The 22,911-nt window shown below is 36.1% G+C and overlaps 2 protein-coding genes across 3 annotated transcripts; one reads left to right on the forward strand and one right to left on the reverse strand.

The window, feature by feature from the left end:
• The first annotated feature begins 617 nt into the window (after positions 1 to 617).
• On the forward strand, positions 618 to 12,585 carry LOC147513523 (SKP1-like protein 21). Of its 2 annotated transcripts, XM_086596602.1 has the most exons (10): positions 618 to 858; positions 1,844 to 2,119; positions 4,892 to 5,116; positions 5,419 to 5,610; positions 5,691 to 5,801; positions 5,958 to 6,036; positions 8,560 to 8,660; positions 9,221 to 9,399; positions 11,319 to 11,452; positions 12,285 to 12,585. In XM_086596602.1, exons 2-10 carry the CDS (start codon positions 2,087 to 2,089, stop codon positions 12,299 to 12,301), a joined length of 1,071 nt encoding a protein of 356 aa, XP_086452728.1. In that variant the 5' UTR covers positions 618 to 858; positions 1,844 to 2,086; the 3' UTR covers positions 12,302 to 12,585. The 2 variants fall into 2 exon arrangements, with proteins under 2 accessions (XP_086452728.1, XP_086452729.1); XM_086596603.1 differs by lacking the exons at positions 618 to 858; positions 1,844 to 2,119 and adding an exon at positions 4,239 to 4,261.
• Positions 12,586 to 13,885: 1,300 nt separating this feature from the next.
• SPPL2 (SIGNAL PEPTIDE PEPTIDASE-LIKE 2) lies at positions 13,886 to 21,058 on the reverse strand. The gene is made up of 15 exons (XM_086596604.1): positions 20,836 to 21,058; positions 20,593 to 20,747; positions 20,373 to 20,531; positions 20,170 to 20,281; positions 18,832 to 18,951; positions 18,573 to 18,730; positions 18,264 to 18,446; positions 18,136 to 18,170; positions 17,213 to 17,369; positions 16,651 to 16,704; positions 15,482 to 15,574; positions 15,244 to 15,386; positions 14,808 to 14,878; positions 14,343 to 14,426; positions 13,886 to 14,216 (listed from the first exon to the last, which is right to left on the reverse strand). Exons 2-15 carry the CDS (start codon positions 20,719 to 20,721, stop codon positions 14,101 to 14,103), a joined length of 1,614 nt encoding a protein of 537 aa, XP_086452730.1. The 5' UTR covers positions 20,722 to 20,747; positions 20,836 to 21,058; the 3' UTR covers positions 13,886 to 14,100.
• Between the last annotated feature and the right edge of the window lie 1,853 nt (positions 21,059 to 22,911).

Consider the following 22,911-nt stretch of genomic DNA (forward strand, 5'->3'; position numbering starts at 1 on the left):
TTTAAATATCGAAATCATAATAATCGGTTTCGGTTCGGGTTCCCACATGTTTTTTACTATTCGGTTCAACAATTTATGTTCTTTATTGATTTGATTTTTAATGACCCATTTTAAATGGGTCTAACTTTTTAAGACCCAGAACCGGAACATTCGGTTTGGTTCCGGATAATCGGGCACCCATTGACACCCCTATGTATTACTTACTATATATATTAGGAAAAAAAAAAAACCTAACACTTAGCCCGTCTAGGCATTGTCTAGAAGGTCTAATTCTCCCACCGCCCGACTACCACCTAGCGTTTTTTAGAAAATTGCTTTTATATAATGCCACATCTGACGAATTGAATCCCATAATCCTTTGATCCACTAACTAACCAATGTCCTGCACACCACCTTGAATAGAAAATATAATAGTGAGACGCAATACTAGAAAAACAGTTTTGCTTTCGTTCATAGAAGAACAGTAATTGTCGGACAATACCAAAAGAGTTCGTTCGACATAAACGGAACTTGTTTGTTTGACACTCATTTAACAGAATTCCATCTTTCTATTTTCTTCTCTTTTCAGTACTTTTATTTGACGTTCATTAAATAACAAACTTTCTTTTCAAATGGGTCCACAACTTATTACGTGGCATAATAATAAGAGAAGATGGTGTTGTAAGTAACATAAAGCTAGATAAATGAAGTTGCACCAAAACAAAACTTCCAAAAAGCATACCTCCACCAATAGCCTCAAATCGAAACCCTAACTAAAAATTCATCAGTTTTCATTATCCGGTTTTTTTTTTTTTTTTTGTCAATTCTCCACTCCATTCAATTCAAATTCTCTCGTCCGCATTATTCTCTTATTATCAGGTACGTCTTTACATATTCTCTCCATTTCTTTATATATATTATTATTTATTATAATTAATTAAATGATATATAGGTTTAGTGTAATAAAGATTATTTGTATTGAGTTTATATTTATTAGAATTGAAATAAGACATGTACTCCTCATATGTGTGTATTAGATTAGTTGTACAAACAAATATACGCGCGCGCCCTGTGGCAATTTTACAATGAGGTTTTATTTTTAGGGTTTGTTTTACTTCTTTGTTCATTTACTACTCTCTCATTATGTATTCGATATAATATCGATTTTGCCACTGTGTAATACAACACTTTGGACCAATCTTCTCTTTTAATGTTGTTGATATTGCGATTTTACCATAGGACATTTTGCAGTGGAGACTGTAAAAGTTCATTTATTACAGTTTTACTAGAGAGGCAGAACGATGAAGTGATTTTAAACTAACTTTTGAAACTTAGGAACTCTCTTTTGAAACACGGCTTTTATTTTTAACCTGTAAACCTAGTTCCAATATAGTGGTTTGTTGATAGGGAATGATATGTTCGTTTTCACTAAATTTTTGCAAGTTCGATATGTATTATGCCTGGTAGACCAAGTTCATCTGGTATTTGCAAGTTCATCTGGTATTTGTAGATATTGAAATTGTAGAAGTTCAGGAAGATAATTATTTCTCTTATATTCTCATTTATTATGCTGAATTTTTCCTTTGTTAGTTGGCGGTTGGCACGCCACCGTATTTTATAGACAAGTGAACTATTTTGGCACGTCCACAACATGCTTTCTTGTAGTCTATGAAATTAATGCCTTAGGTGTTAACTACGTATATTAAACATTCTGCTAGTGCTTATCTTATTGTTACAATCACTTCTACTGATTGGTCTGCTTAAAATGCTGTAGAATATTAGAAATGGAGTTTTCCAATGTCATTTACATATCTATACATATGAACCAACATAATGACTGTTAGACATCTTATACAATTTGCAGCCCGTTGCATCTGCATTACCTGATATCATTACCCCTGGGGAGGCCCTCTTGTTGAGTTCACGGATTTGGGAGCACACAATTTTGGATGTGTCTTTTTAAGAGACTGGGTTCAGTCAGTTGTTATAGCCTTTTGACAAGTTACTTCCATTCACAGTACACCTCAATCTTTGAACTCAGAGGAGCAAAGTTGTACTCTTTTTAGTTATCTCTTGCTTCACTCAATTGCTTGGAGGCCATTGTCAGATGTCAGGTGATATGGCGATAATTAAACCTGAGGTATGATATATCGTTATTCTGGACTATTTGCTGTTCCTTTATTTAATTGAACAAACATGCTTACTCAAATCTAATTTTTGGCTTGAGCTATGGTTTTTGTTTTCCTTGGTTCCTGTGTATGAGCATGGGACATGGATCTGTTTTACCAGTTCAAGAGTCATGTTTGGCAGTGTTTTTTCGAAAATACCTCTACTTTATCTTTGGTTCCTTGCTTCTGTTATGTCTTTAGATGCACATATTGGCATGTCTCCAGCACACTCCTTGCCTCCAACACAGTTTGTGCTAACTGCCTGCTAGCAGTCTTTCAATTGTCTCACAGTGTTGAATGTGTGATTAGAATTTAGTACAGATAGAGAAAGGATTGAGGAAGATGGTACTGAATGGAATGTCTTACCAGGGGAGCTCCCAACAATCTTTGTGGAGATATGGATAGAGAGAGATTTCATAGCCTCTCCCTTCTGTTTCAAATTTGAATATTAAGGCACCTATGGCTGGACAAATCTCCCCTGTGACTTGTAATTGGTTGGAAACTCTTAAGGCCTTGGATGAGGGTGACCCATCGCTAACAAACTCAACCTGTGCTGCGATGACATATCTAGTTCACTTGGAGGACCAACACGTGGTCATAGATCCACAATTATTGCTTATAAGTTATAAATGGAGAGAGAAAGCCCTCTTACCTTACCACCATAAAGGCCCAAGAAAGCAAAACAATTCCAATTATGGAGAGAGAAAGCCCAATTACCTTACCACCATAAAGGCCCAAGAAAGCAAAACAATTCCAATATTGCCAAACTTGACCAGCATTGACTTGACCAGTGTAGTGAGGACAAATAGGGCCCTCTCGGTCTAAGTTGTTTTAAACAACTTTCATCCTCCAAGTGAAACAGGAAGCTGAGATGGCGTCCTAAGACATGCAAGGATCCATAATCAACCAGACTAGTCTTTGGTAGATAGTGGTTCAAGATAATGAATAGTGGTTCTGCAGGTGAGAACTGCAGTATTGAGAATGTCATCGGGTCCATAGAGAGAGAGGACAACACATCAAACACCTCGTAGAGGTGTGCTGGGGAAAATATTTTCGGAGATAACAGATCGTAAGGGGAAAGTCTAATTCCGCCGAGCATCTGGTTATGATTCACTGCCTGACTTTGATGAGCAGACACAAACAACCAAGATTTAAAGGAACAAATCAATTTTCTAGCAACTGGGGTTGTTCAATTCTCTTTCAAAGACAAGTGAACAACGAGGTTTAAGTCCTTTAAATATAGAAACCCTTATATTAATCTTAATTAGTTTAGAATTTCGGAATATAACTTATATAGATATATTTAAAAAAGGACAACCATATGGTGCCATCAAAATGTGTTTAGGCATCTCGATCAAATTCTTTTTATACCTGATAGTGGTACTTTCGTTCCTTTTGAAGGACTTTTGAGTAGGAGACACCGGAATCGTGGATTGAATTTGGGATATTTATAAGTTGGCTTGCAACAAGGATGACCTAGTTTAAGACTACATGGAGTTGAGTTTAATTGGCCTAAAACGGAATTTCATATTGTGTGAAGGCTTAGTTGGTTGGCATGTTAAACTGTATTGCTCTCTTATGGAAACTATTTATAGTGCGGGTAGGCGGGCACAAAGTTGGGAGAGGTGTTATATTTTGAAGTTTGGAAACAGAATAAATACACAGTGAAATCCTTTTTATTCTCTGTTCTTCTAGAAATGTTCTTTGGAGGTTTTTTAACCGCATGAAATTATGTATAATTTTCCTTGTAGAAAGATTTGGTGCAAGTTCATCCCTTTCGGTGTTTACTTTCGCTGTTGGGTGGCCTTCCATGAAAGAATTTAAAGAATCAATTACTTGAGCAAAAGGTGTATGGAGCTTCCCATTGTTTGCTACGCTTAGAAGAACGTGGAAGATGTTGACCACCTTGTAGTGCTTTGTCTTTTTCCAGCAGAACTGTTGAAAGTGCTTTTTTTTCTCCTTTCGACACCCCTTCGGGTATCAAGGAGGTATTGGATTCTGGGATGATTTATAATCCTCCTTGAGATGGTTGCCGTAGACTTTTTTCATGGGTGTTGTGGAAGGAATGGAGTATGCATTTAACATAAGAGAGATCTAATGCCGGTTACTCTGAGGTGAAAGAGACCATGTTTTATTGGTTGGTGGGAAATACATTTTATGAAAGAACTAAGTTTCTTGTTTCTAGACTTCAAACTGCAACTGGGATGGAATTTGGTTGTGCTGTGTTGTACTTGTATCTCTTTTTATCTTCTTATTATGGTAGCAATTTGCCTCATCATTAACGATTTTTTGTGTTTAATTTTTTTGTATACAGGAAAATTATAGTACAGAAAATTTAGTCCTATTTTAAAATTCCTAGGTTGCATGGACACTCCATATTTTAAAAATAATGCGTGTCGGATACGTATCAACGTGTCCGTGTCAGACACAGTCACATATTGTATGTAATATATCCCAATTCTTTATATTTTGCTGTCGTCAGACACTTCGTATCTATGTCAGATATAGACACACACATCTGTGCCAATGTAACTTTCTCAAAATTTGTGTCTCCAGGATTGCAGAAGCATCATTCTTATTAAATTGGTTGTGGGTCAGAGAGATATATAATGTACATCAAAATAACTTTTTGCCGTACTGACCTTGTTCTTTCTTATGTCATATAGCTTAAGTGTGTCCTTTGTTTTGTGCTTATCAATTAATATTGCTGCTTATATTGTTCCCTTTTGATATGTTTCCTTAAGGTCATGAAGTCTTTTGTTTGGCTCCAAACTGCTGATGGTTCCATTCAGCAAGTAGAGGAAGAGGTTGCCATGTTTTGCCCAATGATATGCCGAGAAGTACTTCAAAGTGGCATGGGATCTTCGAAAAACTATGCTATTCCGCTTCCATCACGAGTCAATCCAGCCATTTTAAGCCTAATACTTGATTATTGTCGTTTTCATCAAATACCTGGTCGCTCTAACAAGGTTTGACAATTTATGCTTTTTACTGTCGTGTGAATGCTTTTCTTATTGTTCTTCCAAGAGTGGAGTCAGATATTAAAATCACTTATGTGATTATGTATACAAACATTGGTAAGCACACTGATTTAAGTGCGTCACATACCTGAATCTAGCAACTAACAAGTGATTAAGTCTTCCTCTAGCCTCTCATTTATGCGATTATATATGATGGGTAGTTTTTTAGTTGGTTATTTATTTATTTATTTTTATTTTATGTTTTTTTCCATTAATTTTTGGGCCAACACTTTTTTTCGTTCTGGTTATAGGAGAGGAAATCTTTTGATGAAAAATTCATAAGGATAGATACAAAAAGGTTGTGCGAGTTAACATCTGCAGCAGACAGTCTCCAGTTGAAGCCTTTGGTTGATCTAACAAGCCGTGCACTTGCTAGAATGATAGAAGGGAAAACACCCGAGGAGATACGTGAGACATTTCACTTGCCTGATGATCTCACTGAGGTGTCTTACTTGGACTCCATCTTGGTAGTTTGTTTTTCCATATCCTTTCGTCGTATCTTACTCAGATTGATTGCTTCCAGGAAGAGAAATTGGAGCCTTTGAGAAACACAGCTGATGATCCTCGGATCCGATTATTGAATCGGCTCTATGCAAGGAAGAGGAAAGAATTGAAAGAGAAAGAAAAACTGAAGGTGACTTCCATATCTTTCATTCAGCAGTGCAGCAGATAACTATTTATCAATCTGCATCCTTGTACTTGCAGTTTTTCAAATTTAAATACGTTGTAGTAGGTATATAGAAATAAAACGGGTTCAACAGAAATTGATTGAATATTTCATGCATTTCAGAATGTGGAAGTTGAAGAGGAGCCCGTAGATGAGCGATCAGTTGATGACCTCTTGTCATTCATTAATGGGGGGAATGGAGGTATTATTGAGGGTTCCTAAACCATGTCTGCATCTGCTTTTACAGATCAGCTTTAGCATAATAAAAAATGATTGCTTAACTACTTGTGGTCTGAGATTGAGATATGTTTGCTTGATTGTCACTTTGGATTGTCAAATAATAATAAAAAAAATTAATATTCAAAACAAATGTCACTAATTGTGAACCAAAAAAGTCACCTTGTTTATAATTGATTATTAATTGCTATCTACCATGCATGGAGGGTGGGTGAATTGCACCATTTTCCATGACATATGTCCATCTGATATAAGTTCATCTCTTGAGTTTTGACTTACAAACTGCATTTTGGATCGATATGCATTTTAGCCTTTTACTACGCGTAAGGGGCAGTACTCTGTTTTGTTGACAATGGAGAGCAATAGGCCCACCATATATGGAGGCATGTAGGTCTAAGAAATATAAACATAATTTGAAACTTGAGACATTAAGGCCCCTCCCGATGGGAGCAAAGCACGGTGGCCAAAGTCTGGGAACCCACTGGGATATACAAAAGCTTTTGAAAGTTCTGAATAATCTTGATGAATGCTATGGACGTGCGGCTAATGGTTATTCCTTTCATATTGGTAGTGTAATCTTTGGTCAAATGGGAGAGATTGAGAACTCTTTGAGCCCAATTCCTTAGGTCCACTAGTGTGTGGTTTTATGAAAGTGCTTATGCCCTCTGTTTAATACCCTAAAGTGAAGATGTACATCACTTCACTTATTTCATTCATAATTTGCTCCTAGGAAAAGACAGATTTGAAAAGAAATAAGTGCTTCAGCATATTGTACAGAGTTTGTAAAGTTATTACCGCAGTTCACTTTATAAGAAGGTGCAATTTAGACTTTGTGGCTGATCATCTTATACAAAACAATGAGTCAAGGTCATGGAAGATTCAATTAAGAAGGGGAGGGAATATGGGGTGAATGAGCAAGTCATTATCATTAGGGATCTCTTGGAGTAATTAACCTTGGACGAGGAAGAAAGCAAATAAGAATGTCAAAGGGACAAAAATGTTCTTCATTTGTAATGTTACTTGGTGTTGGATTTTCGAAGGTGAGGAAAGAGAGTAACATTTTTATAGGTTTGTGCTTAGTTGCAAAGATGAATCTGTTTATCCTTTGCTTGGTCTCCGCCCTTTGGCAAAGAAGTGGGGGATCAACTCCCCTCTGGGCGCTTAGTCCTGAGTTTCAGAAGATAAAACCACCTCTGGCTGAATCTCACTTGTAGTATATTTGGGTCTTTTCACTCCTCCCATGGAAGATGTCAGGTAATATGTGAGCCTGCAACAATGTGATATTTCAGAATTGAGCAAGGATCAGGTGATTCCTTGTCCATGCTAAAAAGTAGATACTTATTTTGTTTCAAACAAACCACATAAAGACAAAGGTTCTTTGTTATGTGCAATAGAAGTGTCTATTTTTCCTCATGTGGTTGCTGTAAAAAAGATTAATCTGCAGTTTATAAATGTCCCCAGTGCATATGGACTAGAGATAGACATTTTCTGCGAAATTAGGAAAGGAGTGAGATTGGTTAGAGGACCTCACTGTCAAGTGGTGAGCTGTAATCTTGGGCACTTAGAAAGGTGGTTGGGAACTTTGTAATGTAGTGTAGCTTTCCATTAGGGTGTAGGCTGGGAGAAAAGGATGTGTGGTGAGGTCTTGTGAAATAGTCAGAACTATTGTAAAAAGTCAAACAATATTAGATATATGAGAAATTTTGGCTCCATGAGATCAAGAAGCACGAAAGGTTTCTGATATTGTCTGGAATCTCAGTTTTTCAGCAATTTGGAATCCCACCCCCATTTGTTATTCTGAACTATTGTTGAAGTGTTGTGAACCTGGTTAGGATGTCTTAGGCCGTGAAAACACGTACACATACACCTTGGGGGCAAAGTGCATCGGTTCGTATACGTTGTAGGTTTATATTAATAAGATTTTAATTCATAGACAAAGTCTGTTATAGGCTTAACGGGCATGCTGTTGACCTGTTGCTGTAGTCTGACTTGAAACTTGAGTGGGTGACTATTTGGTGCTTCATGCTGGATTACGTGCTGCATATTTAAATTTAGCAATTGGGTTTCTAGTTAAAGGTTGCAGTAAATCGATATACATTGGTGATGAACAGGATTAGAATCTTGGTCTTGATAAAGAAGAATTCGTTCTAATATACCCCTCCCCCACCACTTCTTTTTGTCTCTTTTTTTAGTTTTTTTTTGTTTAGTTATTTATTATTATTGTGATTATAAATTTAACAACAATTATCTGATTACAACATTATTTTCAACGCTATGTTATGGGAATGGGTGTTGAATATCTCTGCAAAACTCGTGAGGTTCTTTCTTACTTGAATATGGTTGTAAACAAACAATCAGCATATCACAAGTTTATTTATGCAATGTATTTTCTGTTGATGCAGTCCCTTTTGAACCATTATAAACTTGAATAATTAGGTTTTTACTCCTTGGCCTCGGTGGGCTTTTCTGATGTCAATTTTTCGCGCAGATTCAAAGAGTGTTAGACCTCCTAAGAGTAAAAAAAAGAACCGGAGAAAGAAAGATCAATTAAAGGATCATTGTTCTAACAATGGGAACAATAATCATGAGGTTAGTAGTAGGTTTACTTTACGAGGAATCCATTCTCGCGACATTTCTTTTCTGTAAATGCAGGACGTGGTTTACCAATCTGAAAAGAGTAGTGTTGTTATTTAGCCCCAAATATTTGGTACAGTGCCCCATTTTCTAGAGCATGTTTACCAGCAATACAAGCTCGTGCACTCACAACCCCCACTCCAAATCATGTATGCACACCCCTTCTCTCTTACTGCCACTTACCACCATCTCCTTTTTTTCTTACTACTACCACCACTTTTCTTTTACTGCCCTCTCATGGGTGGTGTATTAGGCAGCGGAGAGAGAGAAGAGGAAGATGTGATTTATGGTGACTGGTTGTGTTTGGGATAGGGGGTTCCTTACTTCAAATTTGAGTAGACGTGAGTGTCTTTTGTTGGTGATATACATTTGCTGAAAATGGAGTACCCTTCGGAAATCAGTGGGGCTCAATTTACACCACCCATGAGGTGTAGAAAGAAAATAATTAGAAGTTTCAGCTTACTTTTCTTTTATGGTCACAGTTTGATTCTTAAGTTTAACTATATGTGTTTTAGGAGCTAGATGCTTTATCTTCGAAAAGCCATGGTGATTTGAACGGCAATGTTTTTGTGGCCAGTCCCAGTCGTACTTCAAAGTTACGAGATGTTGCAGATGACACTTATTCGCCGAAGCTTGAGTTTGATGATGACATTGATGATGAGCTTGACCCAGCAATGAAGGAAGAACTTGACAGGTGAGCTTTTATTGGTGGATGAGATCCAGTTGACATTTTTTGTGCTCAACATTCAATTATAAGCGAAAAAAATAAGCAAGCTTTATGTTAAATTTTTTTCTGATTGTTGCAATTACATGGTACCTTGTCAGACAAAAAGTTGAACTATCACACAAGACAAATTACTGAAAAGAAGGAAATAAATACATTTGTATACTCTTATCAAAGAAATTGAAAAATAAACTCATTGAACTAGGTACATACTTCAGACGTATGTCAAATTATAATGTTTTTACCCTATTTGTATTTGTTCATATTCTTTACCCAAATTATTAGGTTGATGACTTTAATTAAGCAACATATGTTGTTAGTTGATTGAATGCCCCACTCACTAAGAGATTCTTTTTGTCATGGAATGCTATATTCTTTGGAATCTCAAGAACATTTTTTGGAATCATAAGATGTGTCGCATAATGAGCAGTATACATGCTAGTCAAAAGGTGCGATGCTTGCTAGCTTTTCTCTGGACATGATTATCATAAAAGAGTTGATGGACTTGAGATCTGACATGGAGAAGTTCGATGCTCTGATTTTTCAAAATGCATTTGAAAAGAGAGTGAAGCCTCTAAAGTGGGATATTGAAATAAACCGTTGTTTGGAGACTTCAAGTTGTCCATTAAGTTAATTCTCAAAACTATTAGAGGAGCTATGCTGTTAAAGGCGGCAATGTTTAATGAAAAAGTTGCAAGTACCTGGCCTTGCTCCTGACCACATGCGAATAAAGGATTAATTTTTTTCTGTATATTGTGAGGTTGATGCCTTGCACTTGTGGGTTGGGCAGAACCTCTAGTGCTACCTTAAGATTATAGTGTTGCACTTCACCTAGAGGTTAGACAATATTATTCAATAGAGTGATTTCATGCCTATGCTTGGTAAGAATCATCTTCTTGATGTTGACATCTACTCCTTTCTTAAAAAGTGTAGTACTTGTTGCATTTTATGTTTGTTTCTCTTTGGGTGGCTCTTTAGTATGTCTAAAGATCTTTTTGTTTTGTTGTGGAAGTCCATGGACCGTACTCTACTCAAGTTTGTACTTCTTAGTTCATCCCATCAAGATCAGTGTTAGCTTGGTAATTGGTGATGCATAGCATAATGGCCGGCCAACCTAAACGCCTTGTGTTTTCAATCAAAGTTGCGTTGTGTTGGTGTTAGAAATTGGAGTGTCATTGGTTTAAACATTGAATTAAGTTAATAAATAGTAATGATCATTATGGAAAGAAAACATTAGTGATGCACTACTTATTGCCTGCCTGCAGCCATTGTCTTCGGATTGTCTCCTTCTATAATTCATTGGGGATCACTAAGTTAGCTACCAAAATCGATGAACATTGATGACAAATATGTAAGAAAGATATTGATAAGAAATATTAGGATGTGAAAAAAATGCCCTAAATGGAATTTCTGACAATCAAACAGAGGATGGCTAATGTATATTGAAAATAAAGTACGCCTACTGGAAGAAACACTGATGCTGAAGTAGTCCACTTTTGGTAATCGTGTACTTCACTATGTTATCATTTTAAACATACTGGGAACTGTTCCATTCTGATGTTTAGCAGTTAGATTGAAGTTGCCCCCTTCCGTTTTTCTTTTGGCTGATTAGATTTTCTGAAGTCTGAACATCTCCGACAAAATTTAGGGTTTTCTTTTTCATCTCCAATTACTCGATAATTCCCACAAGCACAAATTCCACTTTTTATAGGCCCATACTATATATTTTAGCTTGAGTTTCCCTACCTTATCTATTTTTGTATTTCATTCTTGTTCTGGTTAGATTTTTCATTTTTGTGACTACTTGAGGTTCTGAGTGAACTTCTAACAATGAAAAGTTATTTAACCTTCCTTTGTTTCAGTTGTGATCTGATTCTTCTTTATTGCAGGGAGGTGGAGGATTTTGCTAGGAGATTAAATTCAGACTGGCCACAAAGGATGCAGGAGATTCTATCTTTAGGACAAGAAAGACGATCTGTTCCAGTAGCAATCAATGGAAATGGTTCCTTGAGGAGATATTCACGTATGTAATTGTAGGTTTACTGGTTTTGGAAAAACAGTTGGGGTTTTCTTTTCGCATTTTTAATATATCCCCTGTTTTCAAACTGCCTTTTGGTTCTTATATGAGGGGGGGAAAAGAAAAAAAACAACCCCTTCAATTAGGACAACATAAGGTCTGGAGTCTTTGGTTGTGAGTTGTGATGGATATGAAGTAGCAGAGTCATCAACTCATTAAAATGGAATAGATGAACAAGATAGGATATGATAGGATAGGACTAATCACTAGGATTGAGTTTTCAACACGATATCATCTTGTGGGAAATATGGTGATAGATTCAGGACATATGAACCACGAAAACTACTTGAGGTCCAAGTATGGCAAAATTTGGCTTTGGAACTTAATACATGAAAGGTTTATATAAGGTAATACTCTTGATATATGTGTAGAACTACGAGTCATTGTTATTGGGCCTATGAAGTAGGTTTGTATAAACCTTGCAGCTTTTGACTGAGTTTAAGATGTGCCTGCTATGAGTGCTATCTGTGAAGTTGTGATAATTGCTGACGATACTTTCTAAGGGAGTAAGGTTGTAAGAATAGTCCTTGTCCCCTGCCTGACTGAATAGTGTTGATCTGATCAAATATTATGTTTGCCTTTTTTAGTCGAAGTAATTGTGTTGTTTCTTTAGTAAATTTTATTTAGCTTGTTTATTCTTTGGCACAATATATTTTCTTGTCTTCAAGTTTTTATTTGTAGTGAATTGATGACTGCTGTAAATGTAGCTGAGAACTTTCTGTTAAAGCAATGTTTTGTATTCACATACCTTAAATATGGACTTGGTTCCCATGAGCAGGATTGGACCGAAGATAAACCTCCGGTACTCGTATTGTGAAACGAGCCCAGTGGCTAGAACGGATTTGACGAGATCCTTACAAACAATCACTGTCGATGACACCAGGAAAGCGTAAGAGCAAAGTCATTGGTGTGAGACCTGTATGTAAGTTTCTTTGTTTTTTTAGTTCACTGGATCGAAATTTTGATTCCAGAGGGACATTTGAACGTTCATGGAGAAGAGAAATGGAGGTGTTTACTTAGCCAATTTGATCTTGTCTAGTCTTATCATCTTAATAAAATGAGGTTTTCCTTTCTTCTCATTGATCTTCTTACCGGTGGGGTTAGTCGAGTGTTTCAGTACTCTTTTGCCCTTTTTGTATAGGTCTTGTGTCATCAATTGTGTATAGATTGTGTGTCATCAATGTTTGAATTTGAACTGACTTGAAACTATCAGGCAACTTTCCTGTTCTTCTATTTTGGCAAGTCCGAGTCCTTCAATGGTTTATTTGATGCTTCAGCCTTTGGATTTACATAGGGAAGACGATTTCCTCAGTTGTGTATAAACTGCATTATTAAGTTGTCCTTGATGACGAGATGGGAAGGCCAGCAAAAAGAAAAAAAATGAGACAAGGCCAGGTACTTGGTGGAGTTGCATAACGAATACCTGTTTGAGTTGCTGCTTTAACGAAAGATGTGGTGGATGCCTAAATGTGACGGATGGCATGGTGGTCCAATTACACGTCAACAGTAAACGCCATTTTTATTTTTTTTAGTAGTCATTTCATGTTTAATGGTATCTTTGCTCAATGGTATTATTCATTTATTTGTTTGAACATTTGTGAAAATAGAATTAGCAACTCGGGTTCCGGTGAGTGGCCTCCTCTTTGTATATGATAACTTTTAGGATTATTTATGTTACTTGAGTGTTTCACCAATGAAAAATTACCAAAGGAAATACAGCAAATGTGTCGAAGCTGCAGTTTAGAAATTTTTGTTCGAAACAACAGTATAAATAAATTAATTTATGGGTTTGTTTCTGGAACAACCTGTGATGAGTTCGTTTCGTCTCAATATCTATACATCCCCAGAACGGTTGAGCGAGGGTATCATCCTATGTGATTGGATATGAAAACAATTGGCGTCAGTGGCAGTGAGGAATGTAGTCTTTCTATCGTGCAGGATTGTACGATAAAAAAACTGGAAACGAACTTATTGGCTGGCATGGCATCCGCTAAAAGTGAAACTACTGGCATTATCTTCAAAACAGCAAACTTAAATTGAAGCTGTATCCTGTTCTACGACAACCCACTTTTGTTTTTCTACTAAACATATCTAAAACACTAAATACCAATTTAAATCTCGTGACTAACAAAAGTGCTCTGAATTCCATCTGTTAATAAACCAAAACTCTTATTTATGAATTTGAAGGATTGACGGTGTGTTTGAAATGGAAAGTCCCAACATCTGGAAGTTCTAGCCAGATGATGATAAATGCCAACTTTTGTTTCGGGAGATTTTAAAAGTTGGAACTCCCTCAAACTACAACTCCACAAACCCCAGATATTATTGTATCATGTATAATGCAACCATTTGCAATCTTTCTTCCATAGACATCAGACATACACTAACATTACATTTCATTCATCATATAGATTTACACTAGAATGTGTTACAATTACATGTTTTTAACAACAGCACCTAATGCTCAACAAAATCAACAATTTATTGATTACAAACACAATCAGACAATACTTTGTACTAATGTGGAAAGGTCAGCAAGTAAACTATTAGTAGGATCCCTCTACCCTAGTTTCAGCACAAATGCTATTAAAGTATTAGGACTCCTGTTCAGTGTGCTGGAGGTGGATATGAGGGCAGCTCCTTTCTGGTTCCCCTCTTGTCCATAGAATGTCTAGGTCTCCTCTCTGTTTCCCCAGAGTCAAAAGTGTTCCTGGAACAAAAATCATTGACTTAGACGAGACTACACAAAAAATTACTGAAATGACACAAATGTGCTGCATTCACAGCATAGGAAGGAAATTCAAACAAAATTAAATACAAAAAGAAATGTGCATACCAAGTGTGAAAGGGACAATATAAAGGAGAGCTGGTTGACCATGTCCATCCATCAAGTTTAGTGCAACATATGTGATGAGGAGACCTGGACATAATCAGTGAATTTCATATGACGCATAATGTATTATTGTACAGCAGTAGCATTGGAGGAAGAGATCCAGTCACCGACCATACGATTTATTAATTGAGAATGAAACAGTGAATTTAATGATGAATAATACTATTGTTGGACCAAAATCTTGAATCTTGGTTTTATATCGGTCTTGATTACAAAGATCAATTACAATTTGAAAATGTTTTATATTAACAAAAGAAATGGCTGAGGAACAATCTAATGGACTACCACAGGAGACATTCATATTAGTATGGCACAGATTCTTGAGGTACACATTACAGCGTCTATTGTTTCCATTCTGGTTTTAATTTATAGCATACTTTTCCGTCTAATTGAGTGCCAGAGCCATACCTAAACCATAAGCCGTCATTGCCCACAGGAAGTATCCAGCTCGAAGGCTCTTTTTCGAAAGCCAATCATACCTGCAAATGTTGACAGAAATTACGGAATCGAAGTTGGGAAGATACCACATTTTACCTTGACTTTATTTTACAAAAATAAGGATTTTAAGATAGTATGGAAATATTGTGTGTGTGTGTCGTGAGGTGAGGTGGGGTGAGGGATTTGGTGGTTATGTAAATATAAGGGTCTTTTTAATTCAAAACTACAATGAAAACTAAGAAAGAAGGAAAGATTTTATTCTTCACATAGAAACTTCAATATAAAATAAGAGAATAAAAGCAAAAACAAAAAGTAATTCCTCGAGCAATTGTGAACCCTAGTAAATTGAAGATAGACTAATACAAAATGATTAGAGCGCCAAAAGGCAATGCTCAAAAGTTCAGACCTCAATGAAAATGCTATCAGCAATCCTGGTAATAGGATGTCGCCAAATCCAATGATGCTATAGCCACCCCAGGGATCAAACATACGTGGGATCTTCAGTAACATTGGTATACCATCTTCTCCACTTTTATCTCCACGAGCTACCTATAAGGATTATACAAGCAGTATGCTTTCATAGATGGTCACTTGCAGAAGTCTCCTAAAGCACTTGCATATAATTGTTCTAAAGAATAACTCACCACAACCATGACACTTTCATGGAACAACTTCGTAGAAATAAAAACCCAGAAGATGTCATACAAGAATGCACAACTGAGAAGTACAGTACCGACCTGCATCACACAGGAGTCATTAGAATCATGGCAAACAAGATACCTACGAATTTTATTAGAATCTCAGTGTGAGAAGTTCACACTACCCGTAAATAGTTACATCAAAGCTGTACTATAGCTTCCCAAACCCTTACAGTTGAATCAACAGTCACATACCTAACAGTAGGAAATGATACCAAACCTTATAGTACATACTTGCAATTACAAATGATGGGATTTAAATCTCAAAAAGCATCAGGTGTACAGTAGCGAGAGGAGACAAAGAATTCCCAAACTTTTTTAGTCACGCTTCAATCAAAAAAGAGATGTTGGATACTGTCTTCTTCTTCACCACACACCACTACTAAAGCTTTCATTAGCTTGATAAAGGAAAGAAAGTTAAACTCTACTGCATAGGTACAAGTGCAGATGTCTGATTCGGACACAAGTAAGAAAAAAAAAATCAAACTCAGACTCAGGGCCTCTGTATAATGTAGTAAGTTATATACTTTAATTCTTTTTGGGTACGTCCAAGACTGCAAAATCATATTTACATTTTCACTCTAGACTACCTTTTTAGTTGGCTTTTGAGTTACTCACCCTACAGACATAATAAGTTTTGTTTAGACCATGAACTAGAGAGGCACAAGTAAACCCAGTGGCCCAACTATTTAAAGAAAGTTACATTCTATCCTGTTCAACATGTGCTCTTAGTCTTCTTTGACCATTCGCCTTCTACCTTCCAACAAAACGTAAATTTTAAAAAGGAAGGGCACTTAACAATCTCAACTTATTTTGTTATATTCCCTCAGATATCATCCATGATAATACATAGCTATTACGAATCATGTGTCCGTGTCAACATAGACGAACTTGACGCAACACCTAAAATGGAGTACCCATGCAACAGAGTTAAAAGTCATAGGCTGGTGACAAGTAGTTCCCCAATAAATGTTATTATTGCATATAAAGTTACAAAACCAAAATGCCATGAATAACAAACAATAGTCACATTTGAATTTTGACATAAGTTGGGATTAAGACCCTATGTATAGAATATGAAATAGTAGTAAAATTTAACTTGGTAGAATCATCACCTTGAGATTGGGTACACGAACAATCTGAAGAACTGTAATAATCAATGCAATACCCTGATGTAAAGAAAGCAGAACACTGTTAGTAGTAAACACACTACTTTTTCTGAATAAGCATCTGAAACAATTTGGTGAGTTCCGATATTCCTTTTTTTGACATCTACGGAAGTAAACAGATGGAGTTGTTTTAAAGTTCTACATTTTTCACGTCGGAGACTTAGTTCCAACAAAGATCGAGAATTTGGTTCCGAGATCACATCATATAAAAGCACTTTTATGGCATCAATTTGTTACTTCTAGTTGCTAAAACTATACTCTTCCAGTAGGTGTTAGGATAGAAATGTAAATTCACAAGCAACATACAAAAGAACGTCGAGTTTTTATGTACTTCAATTAGCAAAGACATTAATCTACTGGAAGCCATATAGCAACAAAATTAACAACTATGTTTACCAAATTGGGGATGGGAGGTCAAAGAAGAATTTATCTCATACTAATGATTTGTTGAAAATTATAAGAACAAGAAGATAGGGGAAAATAAAAACATGATGAAAAATTTCCTTACAAGGATATCTTGCCCTATCCATGCAACCGCGATGCGCCGTTTTATTGCCCAAACTACAGCAAATGCAATGCAGAATGGGGAAACCGCCAAAGTCAGGTAAGAAACTGGTCCAAAGAAAGGCACTGTAAAGAATGATTCTCCAGCGCGTTTAAACCACCTGAAAGTGATAACCATAAATCTAAAAATCATCTCATTGAGAACATAACTTGGTCAATATACAGACTGTTTTATTTGGCTTTCTCGAAACCAAATAACTTTTGATTCCCAACAAATACAGTTTTCTCCCTTTTTCCATCTTTGCCAAGGCTATGTTTTCTATGGTTGCACAACTGTTAACCCCAAATCCTCAAAAACCTATCCGACTAGACAAGTTATTAATATTTCCATAACCTTAGACCTACTTTGTGTATACTCATGGTGGATGGTGCATTCCACACAGATGATCATTCTACAGGCACTAGAACTCTCATGGAAATGGAGTGACTCAATTATGCCACGGGAGTTGTCATAGTTGCATTACAAATGCAGAGATTTTCAAAGAAAAAGCACTGTGCAGCATAATGCAACTTGCCTTTGAACATCAAGTATCATATCTTTTGGTCCTTTCTAATAATTGGACTATAGTACAAGAAGTTTAAGGAAGTAATAAAGAAGTCTCATGGAGTGCGCTACCAAAGGTACATCAAATAGTTGAGCTATTAAAACTGTTTTTTTTTGTTAAAGCAATGTAAACACAAAGGGTGTAATAGCCTCAATCCATGAGGTAGCCCATATAAGGAGCTTAACAGGGTCAGTTCAGACTGGGAGTCTTGCATTGCATGTTTAAGTCTGCAATTCCTAAGGCTGTGCCTATGCTGTTAACTTATGTACTCTGTACTCAATGAAACAGTTATGCAATTTTGGTGGGAGAAAAGAAAAGATACCGAGATAGCAAAGCCACCAAGCACGTTTGCAGGCCCTGCAAGTACATGGGAGCAACAGATTCGATAAGTACCATATATATTAAATTATGTCATTAGGTTGTGCACTATATAGAAGAGAAGGGACACACCTCTACACCACCGATGCAAAACAGGACCACTAAAAGCTCAACAAACCAATACGACATTAATTTGTAAAGCAGAAGCAAGAAACCGGAAGCAATGAGGGCAAACAACACTGCTGATGTTGGGTTGATGTCCACCACACCGCTAGCACCTGTGTCTTCAGTATTCAAATAATCATCCGAAGCATCCTACAAGCAAACATTAATTTGCTCATAACTACTAGATCGCTTAGATTTCCGTACTTTTACACTTGAGAAGAAACAATCATAATGCCTAGAAATACATATCACTTCCAGAAGCATTGAAAGTATTACCTTTAGGAGTTGGTCTAGTTCAATGGATGCTTCTCTGGCACTCCATGCTGACCAATAAGATGCTCCTAAAATAGTACCGACCGCCATGATCCATAAAAACACTTCTGCAACATCAATTAATGGACGTCGTGGAGAGTATAGCTGCACATGCACACCAACTGGAGCAACTTCCAACTCATTAGAACGAAAATGGAAATCTCTCAGGCTTTCCTTGTGGCGTAAGTTTTTCAAAACTCGATAAAAAGTAAAATGAAATTACCGGAGGAGTTGACTATCAGATTTTTCTCCAGTATGGACCCAGCATTTTGCGGAACCATTACTACAGGTATGTGTATATGAAGGTCTGTTTCATTTTCTTCACAAACCATCTTGTAAAGTTCTGGAGAAGATAAAACATAAAGATAGGTTTCAATGCAAATAAGATGCAAATTTATCAAAAAAACAGAAAGATAGGTTTCAATGTATCAAGGAGGCTAGATTAAATATAAAGATAGTTTTAACTGCAAGAGACAACATGGTATATGGTGGACTGTAAGTCTACTATATATTGTTAAAATCTCAATGACAATAGATTTATTTTTGTTACAATCCATGTAATATCCTTAACTTGGACAGTTGATCCCGTTGGTTTCCCACTTTCCCACTATAGCATGTAATTTGCATATTGTTACACTGATAGAAAAACTCTTCAAGGTCTACCGAACGGAGAATGCCAAACTGCTAAAACTTGAAAATTACATACTTTCTAGAACTTCCATACAAAAAAAAAATGTTATACAATATCCACTTTTACTTTTTGGAGAAACTAAACTGGATATGAACAGTGATAAAATACTGAGTTCGTGTAATCACTGTGCACTTGGAAATTCACTGATTAGTGCGAGATATTTTAGTGAAGCAAGTAGTTTGGCTGATAAAGTATTTCAGATGATCAAACATAAAATCATATACAAACCATCGACTCTGACAATCAACAAGAAGAAGGAGAGGTGGCATTCAAGAATTTTGACTTTGCTTATCCGTCAAGACCAGAAAACACATTGTATTCAGGGCTTTCAATTTTAATGTGATTGCTCACCCATTGAGAAAATTTATGACCTTATAAAAAATAAATTCACTTGGATGGGATCAGCATAAACTCATAAATAGCTTGGTTAACCAAGAGAATGCACTTTCCACGACTTCCATTGCATACAACATAACTTCCAATCCATTATATCAAGGAGGGTGTGCACCAATATGCGAAGTCGTCGGTCAGCTAAAGTTGCACACAATTTCATGAGTCATCTACCAATGGGTACAACACAAAAGTAATTAGAAAATATGCATTGTTGATGGATGTTGATTATTCTGCTAACAACCATTGCTTCCCTCGCAACTCAGGCAGGGAAGCGCTTGTATACCACTACAAACACTTCCACTAGAACCAATTTCCCACAGCCACCACCATAATTATCAGCACACGCAAACAATTATTCTGAACTACTGTAACCAACACCACGTAAACATTGCTAAGTTACAGCTACTATCTAAGCATTCTATCTCACATAGCTATCACAAACAATAGTTCATAAATCCAAAAAGTACTACCACCAACCTTTATGGTAATTCACTATCAGGAGTGCAGTAGCACCAGCAGCTTGTGCGTTTTTTGCCTTTGCAGTGAAGGTGCAACCGCCCCTGTGTGCGAGCATCACTTCACCATGAACCTAGAAAAAAAAAAAAAAAAAAAAAAAAAAAGTTAACACATCCAATGAATGAAACTTGATAAATGAGCAGAAAACACAGGATTTTAAGTACCTTAGTCTTGGACGGGACGCACGAATGAGGAGGGTCAGCAAGGACAAGTGCAGTATGATTAGCATGTTTTTCCTTAGCCTCCATAGTAGCCCCGAATCGAGCCCCAACACCCACAAACTCTTCTCCTTCTTCAGGGCCAATCCATGATTGAATTTTAACCTAAACCAACCAAAACCAACACATTCTAAATAAAAAAAAAAAAAAAAAAAATTATTATTACCAAGACAAAGTTGTTTTCACAACCAGGCCTTTTCGGTGCACGATCATCATGATGAACAATATCACCTCCAAGAACTAAGCTGAAAACTGAAAGAAACAAAACAACACGGAAAACTCTCTCCCAATCCATGATTACACAGTTTGAGTTCAAAATCACTGCAGTTTTTTAATTGTAGAAATAGTTAGCTGAAAAGATAAAAACTTTGGCAACTAATTTGAACGGAAAACAAGTAATAGAACTCACCTGAGTTGTTCAAGTGACCTTCAAATTGAGATCGATAAGAGCTTGATTATGTTTCGGACGTTCGTTGGATTTGGGAATAAATCGTATCTCGATGTATTGTCGGGCCACATGAACTTGACTTCCCAGTCATCACTCGTTTTTAACTTTTGGAAATTCCACTTTAGTAGTAGTCAGTTAATGGACAAAAAGATAATAACTTTGGTTTATTTGTAAACCAAAACACAAGTGAAAATGTTTTAGGAAAATTATTAATACGCAATTGTTACAAAATTTAGGAAAAAATTTAACCAATTCAATAGGGATTAAATAGACTCATAATAAAAGAGGCTTTCTTTGAAAACGGTTCGTTTCAATCCGTCTTTTTCATTACCGGATGGACTATTCACGGGAAATTGCCGCAAGCAAATTAGTCAGATTAAGACGGAAAAGAGATTAAAGTACTAAATTGAAATAAATTGAGAGTTCGTAATACTAATAGAAAAAAAAAATATGAGTACCATTTAGGAAAAAAAAATGGAAATAGTCATAAACTCTATGCCAAAACCTGTATAAAATTACCACTGTACTAGTGCAGTACTTTATTAGTACTTTAGTAGTATCCTTGATAATTGTCATTAACAATTCTTTATATTTTTTACCTATTTAATATTAAATAATTGTCATTAATGATTATTGATAATTGGCATTAACTTATTTAATGTTTTTTTTGTTGTTGTAAGGATTTAATTCATAGTCATACATCATCGGACTTGGCCGTAGAAAACTTTATTAACTGGTGCATGCTGATACATGCATTTTTAAACTTCCAAATTTGTTGTCTTACTCATAAGGGTGTCTTCGGTTGTAAGGAGTTAATTGGCGGTCACACAATATTTTTTATAAGAATTAGTTAGAGGTTAGTCATATTGCGGTCATGCAATATGACTTGGTAGTAGAAAGTTTTATTCACTTATGCATGGCAGATATTGAAGGTATGAATATATAAGCTTTATCCACTTCCAAAAGTGTAAACCCTTGATGTATATGTTCTGACCTAAGCAACCAAAACGTAGTGCGAGGGCACAACCCAAAATTCCCCAATTCAAAAGGCATATCCATTTAATTAAATTAAATTTTAATTTTTACCAAGAAACAGTTGGATTTTAGAGAGATGGTTCTCAATGTGGGAACATGTAATAAATAAATTGTTAGACAGAAGGCTTGCATTTTTTAATAGTTAAAAAGATAAATATTAAAAACTTTATAGGGGGCTAAAGTGGCTTGCCAGTTAGCCTACCAAACTGTGTGTTTTCAACATTACTCTGGCTTCTGATTGGTTATTTTTCTTGACAAAAAGCAACAAAACGATTTGAAAAGTCATATACCGCATTCTTAGTCATTGGAAACCGCACACACCAAAAAAACGTGATTTGAGAGTGCAAATGTAACACAAGGTACACGTTTTAGGATTGCTAAGGTTTGACACAATTCCTTGGGTCAAACACAATAGAATTAACGATAGTATCAAAAACAACTCAACAATAAACTTAAAATAATAAAGACAATGCATAAATAAAAAAGAAAACGAGAATTTTATTGTGGTTCGGCAAATGCGCCTATGTCCACACTGATTTTTGTTAATGGTGTTGCTTGGTGTTGTTCTCAATTGGATGTAATTAAATTGAGAATTGAAGAAGAGAATAAAACTGTGTTTTTCAACATCTGATTGTTATTTTTCTTTCGGTAACAAAGGTTTTATAGTCATATACAATTAGATAGTGATTGGATAGAAAAACTTGTTGATGATGATCCTCTAATGTGATTTGATATTTATCTCAGTGTGTGCGTCATACTTCGACAAATAGTCTTCTTGCTTGAGCATTCTTTCGTTGTTGAGTACATATTGGGCTTATTGATTACGTTGGGATCAGCCCTTACGATACTAGTGATTGGGGAAAAAACTTGTTGTGATGATCATCTAAATTTGAATTTAAGTTTGCGTCATACTGCAGACAAAACTTGCATTCTTTCGTTGAGAAACGATTACGTTTCAGCCAAATTGAAAACTTAAATAAGGCTAAAGTCTGAAACGTTCGC

Source organism: Coptis chinensis, chromosome 3 (genome assembly GCF_015680905.1).
Source record: "Coptis chinensis isolate HL-2020 chromosome 3, ASM1568090v1, whole genome shotgun sequence".
Taxonomy (NCBI): domain Eukaryota; kingdom Viridiplantae; phylum Streptophyta; class Magnoliopsida; order Ranunculales; family Ranunculaceae; genus Coptis; species Coptis chinensis.